Genomic DNA, 19,580 nt, shown 5'->3' with positions numbered 1-19,580 from the left:
GTCCAACGATGGGCTGCGTGCCAGTTTAGAGCAGTGAGGTGTACATTTCGTCTAGCGTGTCCACCAGGGTCCGAAGGATAATCCAGTTGCCACCAGTGCCTTCATCTTGGCCTTTGAGGGTGATACATTGCCCAAGAAGGTCAAGGTAATGGTCTACCGGTGTTAAGTCAAGCCCCCGATGTGGTGCTTTAAGTGCTGGAAGTTTGGCCATATGTCTTCCCACTGTACTTCCAGCGTCACATTCCAAGATTGCGAACGCCCATCACATCCCAATACTCCATGTGCCCCGCCTCCCATCTGTGTCCACTGCGGAGAGCACCATTCGCCTTGCTCGCCTGACTGCAGGATTCTCCAGAAAGAAAGGAAAATCATGGAGTGCAAGACCCTGGACAGACTGACCTACACCGAGGCTAAGAAAAAATTTGAACGCGTGCATCCTGTGCATATGACATCATCTTACGCCGCCGCTACAACAGTTCTGGCACCATCATCTCCGCCAACCCAGGTCACCTCTCAGAGCCGGAAGACTACACCTGCCCCCTTGATGGGGGGAGGGGGGAGGCATTTCCCTCCCTGTTGCTCCTGCACCACCTAATTTGGGAGTAACCCCCTCGCTAGGAAGGGGTCCCTTGGGTCACTCCCATCCCAGGTTTCTTCTAGTGGGAAAGACGACACCCGCCACCGATCAAAGAGCCCAAAAGCAGCTGTTCGTAGGTCTTCATGTTCATCCTCAGTCCCAGAGTCTGATCCAGTGAAGTCCTCCCAGCCAGTGAAGTCCTCCCAGCCAGGGAAACCCAAGGAGCAGTGAGAGAAATCCAAAAAGACAACCCCTAAGACCAAGGAAATTGTGGTGGTACCCATACCACCACTACCTACAAGCTCTGCAGCTGAGGATGGGGTGGAGATTTTGGCGTTCGCTGAGGACCTAAACCTCGCCAGACCCTCAGACACAACGGATATAGACTGTTCAGACAATAAATCGGTGGCATCAGGTGACTCTGAGGCATAAACTGCATCTTTAATGTCCCATGCCTTCCCAGTCTCACAGTGTCATCCTCCAGTGGAATTGCGGTGGTTTTTTTCACTGCCTGGCTGAGCTAGGCAACTGTTAAGTTTTACACCTGCTATCTGCATTGCCCTCCAGGAAACCTGGTTCCCAGCAATGCGGACCCCTGCCCTCCGTGGCTATAAGGGATATTACAAGAACCGTAGCAACTATAATCGAGTGTCAGGTGGAGTTTGCATTTATCTCCTAAACTCGGTCTGTAGTGAACATATGCCCCTTCAAACCCCTCTTGAAGATCTGGATGTCAAGATAAGGACGACGGAGGAAATAACTGTCTGCAATGTATGTCTTCCTCCAGATGGTGCAGTACCCCTGAATTAGCTGCACTGATTGATAAACTCCCTAAATGTTTCCTACTTCTGGGAGATTTTAATTCCCATAATCCCTTATGGGGTGGTACCATGCTTACTGGCCGGGGCAGAGTTGTCAAAACTTTACTGTCGCAATTCGACCTCTGCCTCTTAAGTACTGGGGCTGCCACACATTTCAGTGTGGCTCACAGCAGTTACTCAGCCATTGATTTATCAATTTTCAGCCCAGGACTTCTCCCATCTATCCACATGACGACCTGTGTGGCAGCGACCACTTTCCCATCTTCCTATCAGTGCCCCAGTGTCAAGTGCATGGACGCCTGCCGAGATGGGCTTTGAACAAGGCGGACTGGGGAACTTTCTTGGTGGTCACTGGAAGTCGCTGAAGCAATTAAGGAGCGTCGGCGAGCTCTACAGTGGCATAAGTGGCACCCCTCCCTGGAACACCTCATAGCCTTTAAACGGTTCACCATTGAGTGCCACACTTCTCCTTCCAAAGTCTGGGCAAAGATCAAACGTCTTTTCGGGTACCAGGCCCCAACATCTCTCCCCGGTGTTACCATAAATGGCGAGTTATGTACTGACGCAAACGCGATTGTCGAGTACTTTGCTCGAGCCTGTGCGTCAGAGAACTAACCCCCAGCCTTTCGCACACTCAAACGGCGGCTGGAAGGGAACGTCTTCTCATTCACTACAAGCTGCAGTGAATCCTATAACACCCCATTTACAGAGTGGGTGCTCCTCAGTGCCCTTGCACATTGTTCTGTCACAGCTCCTGAGCCTGATCGCATCCACAGTCACGTGATTAAACATCTCTCATCTGACTACAAGCGACATCTTCTTGTTATCTTCAACTGGATCTGATGCGATGGCGTCTTTCCATCGCAATGGCGGGAGAGCACCATCATTCTGGTGTTCAAACCCAATAAAAACGTGCTTGATGTGGATAGCTATTGGCCCATCAGCCTCACCAATGTTCTTTGTAAGCTGCTGGAACATATGGTATGTCGGCAGTTGGGTTGGTTCCTGGAGTCATGTGACTAGCTGGCTCCATGTCAGGGCGGCTTCCTCCAGGGTCACTCTACCATTGATAAGCTTTTGTCCATCGAGTCTGCCATCCGAACAGCCTTTTCCAGACAGCAACACCTGATTGCCGTCTTTTTTGACTTACTTAAAGCATACGACACGACTTGGTGACATCATATCCTTGCCACATTGTATAAGTGGGGTCTCTGGGGACCACTCCCGATTTTTATCCAAAACTTCCTTTAGCTCCGTACTTTCCGTGTCCAAGTTGGTGTCTCCCATAGTCCCATCCATAGCCACGAGAATGGAGTCCCACAGGGCTCTGTATTGAGTGTCTCTCTATTTTTAGTGGCAATTAACGGTCTAGCAGCAGCTGTCGGGCCTCTGTATGCAGACGACTTCTGCATTTCATACTGCTGCTCCAGTACTGTTGTTGCTAAGCGGCACCTCCTAGGAATCATCCACAAGACGCAGTCATGGGCTCTAGCCCACGGCTTCCAGTTTTCAGCCGCAAAGTCGCATGTCATGCACTTCTGTCAGTGTCATACCGTTCATCCGGAACCCGCACTTTACCTTAATGATAATCCACTCACTGTAGTGGAGACATGTCAATTTGTAGGGCTGATTTTCGACACTCAATTGACTTAGCTCCCTCATCTTCATCAGCGTAAGCAACACCAGTTGGGGTGCAGAGAGCTGTACGCTACTGCTGCTCTACAGAGCCATTGTCCAATCGTGAATTGACTATGGGAATGTGGTTCATGGTTTGGCAGCACCTTCAGCATTACATTTACTTGACCCTGTGCACCACTGTTGGGTTCGATTAGTGACAGGAGCTTTTAGGACGACTCCAGTGACCAGCGTACTGGTGGAGCTGGTGTCCTCCATGGTAGATCAGACGTGCGCAACTGCTCGCCTGTTACGCAGCACACATTCATAGTTCCCCTGAGGACTGAGGATCCAAATTACTGTCTACTTTCCCTGCCCACGGCAGTGCATCTCCCACATTGGCAACCCAGATGGGCTAATGAGTGCGGTTCTTGTGCGGTCCCTTCTCTCCAAACTGGAGTCCTTCCCTTTATCATCTTTACTTGTGATCCGTTCACGTACGTCTCCATGGTGTACGCCTGGGCCGCATTTTCGTCTGGACCTTCTGCATGGCCCTAAGGACTCCGTTATACCTGACGCTCTCAATTCCTCTTGATTCTTGACGTGTTTGGGGGCTCTGAAGTGGTTTAACACCAACAGCTCAATGGCTGACGGTCACATAGGCTTCGCATATGTTCATGGTAGATATGTTGAGCAGCACTCCTTGCCAGTTGGCTGCAGTGTTTTCACTGCATAGCTGGCGGCCCTATCTCATGCTCTTGAGATAATCCACTCATGCCCTGGCGAGTCATTTCTCCTGTGTACTGACTCATTGAGCAGCCTACAAGCTATCGACCAGTGCTACCCTCGCCACCCTCTGTTAGCGTCCATTCAGGAGTCTATCTATGCCCTGGAACAGTCCTACCATTCCGTGGTGTTTGTGTGAACCCAGGACACGTCAGATTCCCCGGCAACAAACTTGCCGACAGGCTGGCCAAATAGGCAATGCGGAAACCGCTTCTGGAGATAGGCATCTCTGAAGCTGACCTGCGTACTTTCTTACACGACAGCGTTTTCCGGCTTTGGGAGACAGAGTGGCATAACAGCACGCAGAACAAACTGTGTGTCATTAAGGAGACTATGAATATGTGGAAGTCTTCCATGCAGGTCTCTCGCAGGGAATCAGTTGTCCTCTGCTGGCTCTGCATTGGCCATACGTGGCTAAAGCATGCTTACCTACTCCGTCGCGAGGACCCACCCCAGTGTCGCTGTGGCTCCCAAATGACAGTCGTCCACCTCTTGCTGGACTGCCCACTTTTAACTGCTCAGCAGCAGCCTTTTAACTTTCCCAGCACCCTGCCTCCACACCAGATTTAGTTTAAAGTTTTATCCGTGAGATTGGGTTTTATACTTCTATGTAGGTTTTAGCGCATGTCCTTTGTCCGTCTGTGTCCTCCACCCTAGTGCTTTTAGGGTGGAAGTTTTAATTTGTTTCAGAGTGGCTGGCTTTCCCTTTTCATTCTCATGGTTGGCCAGCCACTGTAATCTGCTTTCATGTTTTACTGTCTTCTGTTTCTTGCATCTCTCTGTTGTTAGTGTTCATTGCCTTCCCTTCATTCTTGTGGCTTTTCCTTTCTTTCTGTTTTGTGTTACAGGTTTCGTCCGTTTTATTCTCAGACTTAGGAACAAGGGAAGATGACCTCGTAGTTCGGTCCCTCCTCCCGCCTTTGAACCAACCAACCCAGAATAATGAGTGTTACAGTGCCCCTTTTACTATGAGGGAGCTAGATCATGCTCTTACTTCATCCCTATCCTCCTCCCCAGTCCAATATTCAGATGTTACAGCACCTTTCTCCTGCAGGCAAGCACTTTCTTCATATGTACAATCACATCTGGGCAGAGGGCACATTTTCTAGAAGCTGGTATGAAGCCACTGTCGTACCCATACTTAAGCCTGGGAAGGATGAACACCTTCCTTCTAGCTATCGCCGCATTTCTCTCACAAGCTGTGTTTGCAAGGTGATGGAATGTTTGATTCATGCCCAGTTAGTATGGTGGCTCAAGTCTCGCAATTTACTAACCGCTGCATAGTGTGAATTTTGAGCATGTCGTTCTGCTGTTGACCATCTCGTCACGTTCTTAATGCATGTCATGAATGACTTTTCTGTGAAAATACCATATTATGACTGTGTTTTTCAATTCGGAGAAAGCCTATGACACTTGCTGAAGGACTGGTATCCTCCGTACTGTCTACATGTGGGGATTCCGTGACCGCATGCCCCATTTCCTTCAGGAATTTTTAAAAGACCGAGGTTTCAAGGTATATGTGGGTTCTGCCTTGTCAGACACCTTTATCTAGGAAAACGGTGTACCTCAGGGTTGTATCCTGAGTGTCGTCCTCTTTGGTATCACCATTTACTCATGGCCTGTCTCCTGCCAGGCACCTCCATCTCCCTATTTGTTGCCGATTTTACAATCTATTGCAGTTCTCCATGGACTTGTCTCCTTGAGCAGCATCTTCAGTGATCTCTTAATCGTCTTTACTCATGGGGTATCGACAATGGCTTTTGTTTTTCCACTGACAAAACCGTTTGTATGAATTTCTGGTGACACAATGTATTTCTTCCAGCACCTTTACACCTTGGGCCTGTTGCTCTTCCATTCCTTGAAACTATGAAATTTCTGGGGCTCATGCTTGATAGTAAACTTTCTTGGTCCTCCCATGTGTGTTACCTGGCTGCCCACTACACCCAGTCCCTCAGTGCCCTATATGTCCTGAGCGTGGGGAGCGGATCAGACCACCCACCTCCATTTGTACAGATCCCTTGTCCATTCAAAATTAGACTATGGGTGTTTCGTTTATGCCTCTGCATGTCCGTCCATCTTATGCTGCCCTAATACAAACCACCATTGTGGCATTCATTTGCCCACTGGCACCTTTAACGCTAGCCCAGTTGAGAGTGTGAAAGGAGAAGCTACCGAACTACTGCTGTCACACTGACATGATGTTCTCCTCAGCAGATAAGCATGCTGTTCATCTGCTGTGTCTGGCAACACATCTTATGTCTCCTTCTTCGATGACTCATTTGACCGCCAGTGTAGGGTGCGTCCCTCTTCTCTGTTACCTCCAGGGGTTTGCTTGCAGCTATTGCTCCAGCAGCTGAACTTCACACTCCCTGCCACTTTCTCGATGGGTATGAACCCTTCACCATCTTGGCTTCGTGCGGCAGCCTATATTCGCCTTAGACTTCGTTCGCTTTCTAAGGACACTATTCCAGATTCACTCTATTGTTGTAAGTTTCTTTACCTTCACACGGAGCTTTGCGATGGTACCTTTTTGTACATTGATGTCTCATCTGACTGTGGTGTCGAGTAACCTTCTTCATTACCACTGATGATTTTCGGTATAGGATTCCGGAACACTGCTCAGTATTTACAGCGGGGCTCTTCGCCCTGTATCAGGCCATGCACGTAGTAGATTTGGCGACACAGGCTTTTCAGATATGTCATTTGCTCCGACTCGCTGGTCCTTCAGAGCCTCTGTGTTCTGTACACTGTCCATCACTCTTGATGAAGCCACTGTGATATGTATGTGGGTTCCTCGTCATGTCGGTCTGATGGGAAACGAGGCTGCTGACGCTGCTGCCAAGACTGCAGTCCTCCTACCTCGGTCTGCTAGTTCTTCCGTTCCCTCTGATGATCTCCGTGTTGCCACCTGTCAGCAGGTGGTGTCCCTTTGGCATCACCACTGGTTTTCCCTTCATGGGAACATGCTCCAGGGAATTAAACCTCCCCCAGCAGCTTGGCCAACCTCCTCTCTGCCCTCTTGCCAAGAGGAGATCATTTTAGCTAGTTTGCATATTGAGCACTATAATTTCAGCTGTCAACATTTGTTAAGTGCTGATCCCTCACCACTTTGTGCCCATTGTCATCAATGTTTGATGGTTCGCCGTTTCCTAACGCAGTGCCCTCTTTTTTTTTTTTTTACCCATTTACATAATTTATCTTTGCCGTCTGAAGTATCGGCCATTTTAGCCATTGATGTGTGGACTTTCGACCGTGTTTTACTTTTTATCTGTCATAGCAATATTGTGAAGGACATTTAATCTTTAGTTCAGGACCTCTGTTGTCTCATCGCATATTTTATGGTCGCTTCTCCAAGAGAAAGTAACTGTGTTTAGCTGTCTTTCCCTCCATCAATTGGGCTTAATTTGTAGCCACTTTTAACTCCTTTTTCGCCTTCATGTTCTTTGATTCTGACATGGGCATGTATGACCTTAGTAATTTTTATACCCTGAAACAAAACAAATTAAAGAAACTTTCAACTTTGGCAGAAGAAAACAGGGAATTGCAAATTAAATTGTTGGAGAAGAAGAAAGAAAAAACATAGATGTAGCTATATTTTTATATTCCAATCTGCTTTGTATTATTTGTTGTCATACAGAATGTAATTTGTTGTGTGCTACTAGTAGTAATTTAGTGCCATATAAAACAGAAAATGTACTTCTGCCTATTTTTTCTGGTAGCAGTTAGTGTGAACCACATTTTAAAATATACTTTATTAAAAACATAATGTACTAACCATACAAAGGAGGGCACTGGACAGCTGTGAGGATGGTAAAGACCAATAATTAAAAATTTTAAAAAAGTTCCTTAAATATTGACTAAAATGTGTGTATTAAAGAGTCAAGTATTAAAGAGTCAAGAGCCAGAGAAAATATATTTATTTAATGATGGAAAGTCAGAAAAGTTAGGGAAATCAATACCAAAATAAAAGTGTGAAGCAAATAATTTTGCAAATGATGCAGGTATCTGTTACGAAATGTTGTGTGAGGAAACCTGCACAAATATTGAGTCATTTATTAATAAAATTTCGAAGTAGTGCAAAGATTGGCACCTTGGTTAAAATATTCAGAAATTTAAAATTGTGCACTTAACAAAATGCTAAAACATAATATCCTGTTGCTGTGAAGTCATTCATGACTGAGTCCTTGGATACAAAGTTCTTGGTTAACTTGACAGGTCAAATTTGGATAAAATCCCAGACTTCAATATCTTTTCCTGTGAAAGGTTACAGTTCATTAAGGTACTGGGAAAATGCAGTCAATCTGGGAAGGAGATTGCTTACAAAACACTCCTGCAAACCATCGTAGAATATTGCTAGATTGTGTGGGCCACCCCCCCCCCCCCCAAAAAAAAAAAAAAAAAAAAAAAAAAAAAAAAAAAAAAAAAAAAAAAAAAAAAGAGAGAGAGAGAGAAAAGGAAAATTCTAAACATGTGCAAAGAAGGGCAACATGAATGGTGACAGGTTTTTTGCCCCATGAGAGAGGATCGCAGAGATGCTGAAGAATATGAGCTGACAGTTCTTGAAGATAGATGCCAAATATGCCACAAATGTGGGTAATCTTTACAAAATCTCCAGAACAATATTAAATGAAGAAAGTTGGAATGTACTTCAGTCCTATAGGGACCACAGAGACAAGAATATGAGAACTAATTGTTCACACAGAGGCATTCAGGCACACACCCTTCCCAGACTCCATATGCAAATGATGTCGGAAGAACCCAAGTACATGGTACTGTTGGAAGTACCCTCTGCCATTCACTTCAGTTGTTTGCAGTGTAAGAATGTTAATGTAGAAGTTAGACTGCTTGTATCTGTTAATAGACATAACTACTATTACGTAGAATAGATTATAGTGCAGTTTGTATGAAAATGTCTTTTATTGCAGGATGTCTCTGTACATGAAATTGACCCTAGCTTAGAAGATTTAGTCCACTCTCTTCCAGACCATAAAGTTCCTTACATTGCTGTCAGGGGTGTTGTTAAAGCCCTTGGAAAGTCAATCAAAAGCTTAAATTCCCCTGACACATCTGGGGTAGTACAAAAACTTAGCATAAAGGAACATGTTGTATCAAGAACATCGGGAGGATTCTGGTAAGTAAAATTCTGTATACTCCTCAGTTTTAGTTGTGAATATACATTTTTATTTATTGATTTATTTAATGTTCCAGGTCAGATCATGAAAGGACAATACAAGAAGTGTACAACACAGTTCCTTTTGTTCTGCTGAAGGGTTCAACGCAGATTGAGGTCATTGATGCCTTAGATGCAGAAATCCTTGATCTTGAAACCATTTCAGATCACTTTGAGCCAAGTACATCCAGTATTGCAGAGCACCTTTGGGGTTTTTTCACTGGAGTTAGGCGAAGAGGTCTTCAAATTAGTGAGGAAATGCTTAGAGAGGGAGTACTGGTTACAGGAATAGGAGAGTTGTCAAGTGATAACAGTGAAACTGGCCTTAAACTTCAGCCGCCAGAGGATGGTAATCCATTTTTCATCACAGCTTTACCAATATCGTCTCTCATTCGTCGCATAGAATACCACAGGCGCACATACAGGTAAGATTCGTGGGTTTGAATTGTTGTTATGTGAATGAAATTTTATTTATCAGTTCATTGTTGGCATTCCTTAGCTGTCCAGTTCTAATCACCACTGTACAGGGGGAGGGAAGGGTCACTAGTATTTTAGTGGCACATGATCAGTACATCACAAAACTGCAAAGAGAATGAATTTTAACAAAAGTAAGGTAACATAGCTGATGTGTGTTGCTCCTAGAGGTTTATATTTAGTTACACACCCTCTGTGTATCCTAAAAAACGGTTAAGTTTTACAGGGAGCTTTTATTACAAAAGTATATTTAAAAAATCAAGTATCCAAACATGTTACTGTAACTATCGAACTGTCGTGTGCAACTGGGAAGTCTTGAAAGAACCATGGGGTGGGATCGTCATAACATTCTGCTCACTGTGATAACAAGCATGTCTGCTATGCTCCATGCAGCTGTGGCATGCAAATGGAACTGTGACAACGCTGATTGGAGATTGTTCAACACTAGTGAAGAAGAAATGAACAGTCTTCCTCACCACATTGGATTTATGATACATGGATGGTTCATAGATATTTTGTAGAGAGCAGCTCGTAAAATTATTCCGAGATAAACTGTTCACAACCTCTGCCATAAATAACCTGTGATCTGGTGGTTCCTGAAATGATCTTGGGTTTATTGCTTTACAATGAGCAGCATCATGATAATGTAGACAGCAGCTCAGACAGGTACCTAAGATACATAAATGTGTTGACACAGGGATCAATCAATTCTTGAAACAAGGCACTATTACAATTGTGATAAAAATGATAACAAAACTAATTAGTATGTTGTTAATCCCACCATTTCGTAACATTGGAAAGGGGATATCTAGTAGTCAACAAACTGTATAATGTCATGGAGAAAAACAGTTTGGTATTAATCCTGCTGTTGCCTCCTTATGTGGTTGATATCTCGTCATATTTCTTTTCGTTAATGTTATGTCTCTAATTTTTTTATGTGGCAGCGTTATGAATAAAGAACAGTAGATAAATAACCTGCTGAAATATTTAGTGATACAGTAACGGTTACTGGCAGTTTCCGGTGATTAAAATCAAATTTCAAGACCTCTCACTAGTAATGTGAATACACTCAATAAACCTCTCAAAGTACTACTATGTTACCACTAGTGAACTGCAAACAAAAGTAGGCAATTGGGAAGATCAAGCAAGTGATTTAAAAAAAGTCTAAAAGGAAAATTTTAGAATTATGGGAAAGCAAACTAGGCAGGCAAATCACCTGCAAGGGCTCTGGGCAGATATACCAGATGAGAAGTGGAGTGTCTACCATCTCAAGGGAATGAAAAACTTGCCAACAGTGGTATGTAAGAACATACTGTTTCCAGATAGGTATAAATATATTACTCGGGAGGGGATCAAAGAACATTTCTAAAGACTGTATAGAGCACAACTATCTGATACTCCAAAAACAGCACAAACTACAAAATTGTATGTCACATCGAACACATGAAAGTATCTCTGTGTTGCGAGAACAAATATGTGAAGAAGAAATTTAAGATGTTGTAAAACGTTTGCCAGAATGCGGGAGTCCAGGAGCAGATAGTATTCTCTATGAATTTTATAAATCCCTTTTGTCAATTCTTGAGAAAGAGTTCATGGAAGTAGCAAGAGAGAAAGAGTAATATGGACACCTATTTTGAAAAAGAACCTGGACTATTGTACTTATTCCCAAGACAACGATCCTACAAAGAATAACAAATTTCAGGCCAATAATTGTTTTACGTGCAGACTCAAAAATAGTTTCTCGTGTATTAGCAGCAACATTAAAACAAACCCTTCCATACATCTTCGTACCTAGGAACAGATTTATAGCTTACCTATCAAAAGTATTGTACATGGAATTTGCTCCTTAAGAGATACAAACTCATGGAAACATCAAGAACAAACACTTAAGCTACTGAACATTGATTTAGAGAAACCCATCAATAAAGTCAGCTATCAGTATCTAAGGAATATGCTAGAGCATTTCAGATTTCCACAGGCAACAATAGATTTATAGTTACCAAATCAATACCAAATTGTTTCCAAGGTGCAAATCAATGGATGTTTCACGCGAGCATTCCCAATCCAAAATTCTATCTGACAATTTTATCCCTTATCAGTGATACTGTTTGTGATATCTTTAGAACTATTCATCTGCTCAGTCAGCAGCTCAATACCAGGATAAGATGTTGGTCTACAACGATTCATTATGATTGCCTATGCTAATAATGTTACCATTATGAATGCAAACCACGAAACATCACAAAAGTATCAGATATATTGGATGATTATAAAAAAGCAGCAGGGGCAATGATAACACAGCTCTTGAGGCTAAATGGAAGTTCTCATCTCGTGCCACATGCCTTCAATGAATGTGTTGAGGTGGAAGTGCTAGGAGTGAAATTAAGGAAAAACATAACTGTGTTAATTAAAGTCTGTCCCAAGGGGATTGTAGAAAAAGTGAGAGGTACCCTGATAGCAAATGATAGAAGAAAATTAAACAACAGTCAAAGCACTGAATGTGTAAACATACTGGCCCTATCCAAAAGTGGTATATTGCACAAATCATACCCATCGATAAAAAATACATAGCACGTCAAAAAGTACATAGGGTGGTTTGTTTGGAAAGGGGTGTTGTTTTGGGTAGCCAGGGATCAGCTGATGAAACTGCTGAATGAAGAAGCCTTAATAGATTGTGAGGAAAAATGTTCAGCCCTTGTAATGATAAATCTCATAAATACTCTGGGTGGGGTATCATGACAGGAGGATGCCAGCAAACTGCAACTTATGTTTTAGAGAAGACTGTCAATGTAACAGTCTATATGGCTAAGAAAATAATTGAAAACATTGGAAAAGAAAAAAACAATTGATGCCCTATAGCAAATCAATAAAACACAAAGACTTAAACCGGAAGACAGTATAGCCTGATTTTGCAGACAGATCCTTAAGTTCAAGATTGTAAACAGCAGTTTACATATTTATAAATGATTTAATCTCAACAACTGTGTGATGCCCTTTAATAAATCCAACTAGTCATCTGTACTACCAGTACAGTGGCATGGTTAACCCTGCCATACACTGAACAGTAAGTTTATGGAAGTTTAGATAAGCAGGACTGTTATCAACAGGTGTTAACAAAATAAACATCACGAAAATAATGTACATGGGCATCAAAATGTTTCCAGCATCCAAGACAAGAACACTCACATTGTTTATAGGTGGTCCAGTCAGAGTAATGTGACCGATTCCTGTGTTCAGTGTCATTGTGCAATAACCACTCACAGACTGTAGGTGGCAAGGCTAGCAGTGGTGGGTATATATTACACGTTGGGGAGGGGGGGAGGGATGCTGAAAATAGCGCAGTCGTTGTTTTATTGTGGAAATGAAGTGATTTATCTAATGACCAAAAGGGCATGATTATTGGCTTTTGAGCCAAGGGTGAAAGCATTTCCAAAATGGCTAATTTAGTAAACTGTTCACATGCTAACATGCTTAAACTACACCATGCATGGCAAATAGGCACTATCTAAAACCAGTGCCAAGGCAACTGTGGTCCACCACGGACCAGAGATGACGGGTGAACAACAGTCATGTAGATTTTTTCGGACGAATAGATATTCTAACAATACCACCACTTGCAAAGTAGGTTAGAAATCAGATTAATAATGTTGCTCACGCAGCATATGTTCCCTTTATCGGGCAACAACAAAGTTATTGACTGTGGATGGTATCGTCAGAATGGAAATAATGAAGTCACTGTAAAAAAAGTCATTAATTTTGGCACTTATCTTGAATGGATTCCCACGTAGATTTCGTCGAAGTTGTTATGGCTCATCTTGTTGATTCTAGGGTGATTCCACTTTGACTGCTAGAAGGTCCAGATCTGTATTTTAGCAATATTTGAAGACCCAACAAATGCGTTTTTCAGGAAATTTTTGATGATCAAACAATCCCAGATCAGAACAATGGTATGGTAGAAATAATTTTTGACTTGGTGCTCATGATCCACATTTTTATTAAACTTCTTGTAAATTCACATATACTACTTCTTAATTGTCACATCATCAAGAAAACAGTTTTGTATCAATCTTCATATATTTAACTTCCACTTTAACCAAACACAAGACTTGACTGTTCGTTTACAAAGCGAAATAACAACTTAACTTCTGAAAAGTGAAACAAAGACTGCTCTGTGCACATTCACACCAAAACGGGTACAAGTAAGTCAAAGATTATGACAGTCTCACAGAAATGAATACACACAAGAACCATATCACTGTAATATATCAATACATCAGAGTACCTACACATTAATAAAACCAAATGTGAATATTGTCACAGAAATATGTCTGTTACTTCGCAGAAAAGTAGTAAGATATTACTGGTATCTAGAACTGGGGTTGGAGTGCTGTAATGGTTACATAAATAAAGAACCATTACAATGTGCAATTCTTGAGTAACTGACTGCTCTCATGAAACAAGGGGCTACAAACACTGCCTACTCAATGACCATTCAGGAAATGTTGCTGCATGTGGGCCTTACACAGCAGGTGCCCACTTCATGCACCCATGCTGACTTCTGTTCATTGGTGATGAAGGTTGGCAATTGGATGCCCTTGCAATGGGCATCCACAGAGTGGCAACAAGTGGCCTTTTCAGATGAAGCATGTTTTATGCTTCATTGGACACATGGACATTGCTGTGTATGGTGTAAAACATCTAAAAGGAAACACCCTGCAACAATTGTCAGAAGGATCCAGCCCAGAGGAGGGAGCGTTACGGTCTGGGGAATGTTTTCATAGCATCCCCTGGGTGAGCTCGTCATTCTTGAAGGCACAGTGGATCTACATGAATATGCATCCATTCTTGAGGACCATATCCACCCCTGCACACAGTTCGTTTTTCTTCAGCATGATGGCATCTGCCAGCAGGACAAGCAAAATATCACACAGCCGACACAGGATGAGTTTATCCTGCACCCCTTGCCACCAAACTCCCTGGATTGGATCACAAAATTGTAATTGCCACACTAAGAGTTGTGGCATCAATGGCATCCCTCTTGCATGGGTGGAATCTTACCTTTATAGCAGAGAGCAGAGGGTCTCATTAACAGACTGTGTCAAAGGCATGAAATTAACTTGGAATGAGGGAACTAAATGTGAGATGCCACAGGGATTGCTACTGGGCCATCGCTAGTTCCTAACCTACATAAATGGTCTTCCAGTGACTTTGAAGAGCAGTTTATGTAATATTTTAAGTCCTTAATCTCACAAAGTCATGTTACGCTATTTCAAATCAGCAATAATGATGTGTTACATCTATGCTAGGACAATCAATAATAAGTAATAAAAGGAACAGAGTGGATGCAAGTGTCAAACTCAGCATGCTGGAACAATTCCATCAGTCAAATTAGGAAGGTATGGTCATGTGAAATGGATGGAAGAAACCAGGATAGCCAAGAAATTCCTTGAAATTATTGGAAATGGGATGTAATATGTTGGAGAGCCAAGGAGAAGATGGATTGAAATTTCACCGAAAGTGATCTATGGGATAGGATCCATGAGGACTAGTTAAACAAAGATGAAAAATTTGGAAGAGGCTTGTCACTAGCACCCAAGAAATGAGAGCTGTAACATGATCATGATGACGGTGACGACTTGTTAGCACCAGAAGTAGATATTAATGGCCATACACTAAATGAAACACATTGTGAAGAATTCTTTGGGGTCCAGTTGCATAACAAATGTAAATGGAGTCAACACATGATGGATAAACTAATCAAGAAGCTCAAATCAACATATTATGGCCTAATGAGCATCTCTCAGTGCGTTGACCTAAAGACAAGTGTTGGCTTATTTCGCATATTTAAACTGCTGTTGTGATATGGGATTATCTTCTTAGAAATTACATGTAAAATAAATGAAGTATTTATTCGTGGGAGGCAAGCAGTGACAATGTTGTGCGACTTAGATAACTGTATCTAATGCACAAGCTTTTTAAGGGTCTTGGAATTCTTACTCACTTCTCAATGCATCTTCTCCTTGATGGTTTTTGTTGCTGATAGATATCAGCTTCAGTTGAAATTTAATTTACACAGTCATAGTATAAATCATGATAATTATTGAGTAGACTTTGCCTCCTTGTCTGGGGTTCAGAATGTAGTTTCATACTGAGGTGGGAAGATAGTCAACAAAGTCTCAAGCAACACTAAACATCTCAGGCAACACTAAACAAAAAATTGGGTATTCTTAGCAATTCAAAAGAAAAGTAAAAGCCTACCCTCTTGGGCACTCTTTCTACAAATTATGTGAATATCTAGATTCATGAACTGAAAAGTTCTGGACACTATCTGGTAAGTAGCAGTATTTGTCATAAAGCTGCTGTATAGTCATGTACTGTAAACAGATCCAGTATTTACAAATGTACCTACATCTTTTCTTGGAAAAATACAATTGCAGTACTATAGATATGAAGCTAATAATGTCAAATAACCTGTAGCACTACAGTATAACTTAGAAACCGGCAGCTGTTTTAAAAGATAGTAGATTTCTTTCTAATTTAATTATTTAAATTTAGATGGTATAAGCTTCAATTGTGTTAAACAGAATGCTGATAATTTATTGTTAATACGGTATACAGATTTTGCGTGTATTATTCTTTGTAACTTTTTAATGTATACCTTGATCTGATTTGCAGAGAAGTTTAGATTAAAGTTATTTCACATTAGCAACCATCCTAGACTTTTACATATATACACTCAAACAACTGTGAACCACGGAGGAATTATACAAATGGGGCAGAAATCAGCGGATGTAATGTACATTTACTACAATTTCAGAAAAATTAGATGATTTATTCAAGAGAAAGAACTTCACAAATTGAGCAAATCAATAATGTGTTGGTCATCTCTGACCCTTATGCAAGCACTTGGTTTGGCATTGATAGTTATTGGACGTTCCCCTGATGGATACCGTGTCAAATTATGTCCAATTGGTGCATTAGTCCGCCCCGGTAGCTGAGTGGTCAGCGTGACAGACTGTCAATCCTAAGGGCCCAGGTTCGATTCCCGGCTGGGTCGGAAATTTTCTCCGCTCAGGGACTGGGTGTTGTGTTGTCCTAATCATCATCATTTCATCCCCATCGACGCGCAGGTCGCCGAAGTGGCGTCAAATCGAAAGACCTGCACCAGGCGAACGGTCTACCCGATGGGAGGCCCTAGCCACACGACATTTCCATTTCCATTGGTGCATTAGATCATCCAATTTTTGAAGTTGTTGGAGTGCCCTGCCCATAATGCTCCAAATGTTCTCAATTGGGGAGAGATCCTGCGACCTTGCTGTCCAAGGTGGGGTTTGGCAAGCACAAAGACAAGCAGTAGAAACTGTGCGTGGCTGGGTAATACTTTTTTAAATGTAAGCCCAGGATGGCGTGCCATGTAGGGCAATAAAATGTGGTGTAGAATATCATCGACATACAGCTGCACTGTAAGGGTGCTGCAGATGACACCCAAGGGCGTCCAGCTGCATAAAGAAATGGCACCCCAGACCATCGCTCCTTGTTGTCAGGCTGTATGGTGGGCGACAAGTCAGGATGGTATCCCACCTCTGTCCAGAGTGTCTGCAGAAGCTTTTTCACTGGTAATCAGGACTCAGTTTGAAGCAGGACTCTTCACTGAAGGCAACTGCAGTGAATAAGATTCTGAACCAAAGACATGTTTGAAGATGCCCCGGACAGCGGTGGTAGACCAGTCTGACTGTCGCCAACCATACTGTCTGACAACCTAGAGTGATTGTCTGGGGAGCCATTTCTTTTAATACCAGGACTCCTTTGGCTGTCATCCGTGGCACCTTTACAGCACAGCGGTACATCAAGGATATTGTACACCCTGTTTTGTTGCCCTTCATGTCAAACCATCCTGGGCTTACATTTCATCAAGACAGTGCCAGCCCACACACTGCAAGAGCTTCTCTCCTTGTATTTGTGCTTACCAATTACTACCTTGCCCAGCAAGGTTGCTGGATCTCTCCCCAATTGAGAACATTTGGAGGATTATGGGCAAGGCCCTTTGACAGTCTCTGAAGCTTGGCAATTTAACACACCAGTTGAATGGAATTTGGCATGATATCCATCAGGATGACATCCAACAACACTACCAATCAGTGGCAAGCCGAATAACTGCTTGCATAAGGGTCAGAAGGGGACCAATATTTTATCAACTTGCTCAATTTGTGAAGCTCTTTCTCATGAGTAATCATCCAGTTTTTCTGAAACTGTAGTCATTTGTTTGTCTGTACATGTACATCACCTCTTCTGATTTGTCCTATTTGGATAATTCCTTCGTGGTGCATCAGTTTTTTTCCCCCCTCAGGGTGTATTTACTTTCACTTATGACAGAATTACAAAAGCTGACCAACATTTAAAAAACATCATTTGTTTATTTCTTGGTAAAATGTTGCATTCACTAACTACAAACTTTACAACTTCATATGTAGTGAAAATTTTACTTTTATTTGTGTGATCAGTAGCCTATTTTGAAAATGGATGAAATCAGAAAATTCTCAGGTCTTAACCTTTACTTTCAAAACTACATTTGGAAAATATTTCTTAATCCATTTTTAAATATACTTTTTGCACCATAATTACTTTAATTTGTTTCGGTAACAATTCTCTGAACATCTTCTCTGATCCACAGGAATCTCTCATTTGTATTTGATATCATAGGACTGGCACTGGTAGGATACTTCACTTACTGTTTACTGAAGCAACGTGCACGGGGCCTGCAAGAGGAAAATTAAAAAATTCTCGGATATTACACGTTACTTTTGTCACTACATATGAGAACTATTTTTTTAAGTCCACATTAAAATATATTCTTTGCTCCATAATCACTTGAATTCGTTTTCGTAACAATTCTCTAAACATCTTGTCTGCTCCACAGGATTCTCTCAGTTGTGTTTGGTATCATAGGACTGGCAATAGTAGGTCACTTGACTTACCGTTTGATGAAGCAACGTGCGCGGCGCCTACAAGAGGAGGAATTGCATCGGAAATTGGAGGAAATGCGAAGAGAAAGACGACAGCAGATGCGTGATGAGAATGTCCCAGAGGGCCAAGAGTGTATAGTTTGTCGCACAAATCCTCGTGAAATTATACTACTTCCTTGTGGTCATGTTTGTTTATGTGAAACCTGTGGACAGAACATCCACAACACATGTCCTGTGTGCAGAAACCACTTTGAGCGCAAAGCACCTGTATATTTGTCATAGATTTATAAAAGTATGAATCTTGTCAATGTTGTGTAAAGATTCTGGGAGTCAGTGAATTATTTGTGAAATTGTGATTTTATAACAGGTGTTAATGCCTCGTTTGTAAAAGGTGGTTTCTTTCTAAATTATTTGCATGTGTTCTTGGAAAAAGGAATACATTTTAACTGTGTTATAGAAACAAAAGTACTGCTTGTGATAATAGATGATATAATGATAAAATAAATGATAACTACTTCTTTTTATTCATTTTCCCTTTTTCTGTGGTAGTTGTCTTGTACACAAGCAATAGTTAAGAAGACACTGGACTGATATTTTGTAGGATGGTGGTTTGAAACCAGGTCTGAATTTTTTACGTAAATTGCGTAAGGCAAATGTTGCAGTGGTTTCTGTGAAATGACACAGCTGTTTTCCTTCCCCTGTCTGAGCTGGTGTGCTAACGAACTCATCAGTGGAACCATGTTTGATATAAATTTTACCCTCCAGTTTGCACTACCCAGTTAGTTTTCTGCCTTGTTTGGCATACCCCAAGTCAAGTTAGCTTAAATCTCAGCATAACACCACACCCAGTGTCCTCACTTATTTGTTGGATGTATTCCAACCCCCCCCCCCCCCTCTCTCTCTCTCTCTCTCTCTCTCTCTGTGTGTGTGTGTGTGTGTGTGTGTGTGTGTTACAGTTTTGACCTCTGTGACTATTTAGTACCGTGGAAGTTGCTCCCTTGTATCATAACACTTTTGCTATTATCCTGGCCCTATATCTGTTTGGTGTTTTCCACATATTCCTTTCCTTCCCTGTTCTGGGGAGAAATGCCTCACTTTATATCTTACCAGTACATTTACACAGCCTTTGTTGGAAAAAGAAAGATAAACTCATACCATTCATTCACATAAGCAAG

General features: G+C 42.1%; 1 protein-coding gene across 1 annotated transcript in view; it reads left to right on the top strand.

Moving 5' to 3' along the window:
- The window catches only part of LOC124804816 (mitochondrial E3 ubiquitin protein ligase 1-like), a 32,772-nt gene extending 13,843 nt beyond the window's left edge, over positions 1–18,929 (top strand). The window contains exons 2-4 of the mRNA XM_047265159.1: positions 8,724–8,929; positions 9,007–9,393; positions 18,360–18,929. Of these exons, the coding sequence (XP_047121115.1) occupies positions 8,724–8,929; positions 9,007–9,393; positions 18,360–18,687 (921 nt within the window). The 3' untranslated portion in view covers positions 18,688–18,929. The remainder of the gene's footprint in view (positions 1–8,723; positions 8,930–9,006; positions 9,394–18,359) is intronic.
- The last annotated feature ends 651 nt before the right edge of the window (positions 18,930–19,580 follow it).

This window comes from Schistocerca piceifrons, chromosome 1 (assembly GCF_021461385.2).
Source record: "Schistocerca piceifrons isolate TAMUIC-IGC-003096 chromosome 1, iqSchPice1.1, whole genome shotgun sequence".
In the NCBI taxonomy this organism is placed as follows: domain Eukaryota; kingdom Metazoa; phylum Arthropoda; class Insecta; order Orthoptera; family Acrididae; genus Schistocerca; species Schistocerca piceifrons.
Note: the sequence above shows the minus strand (reverse complement) of the source record. Positions and strands in the feature narration are given on the sequence as shown.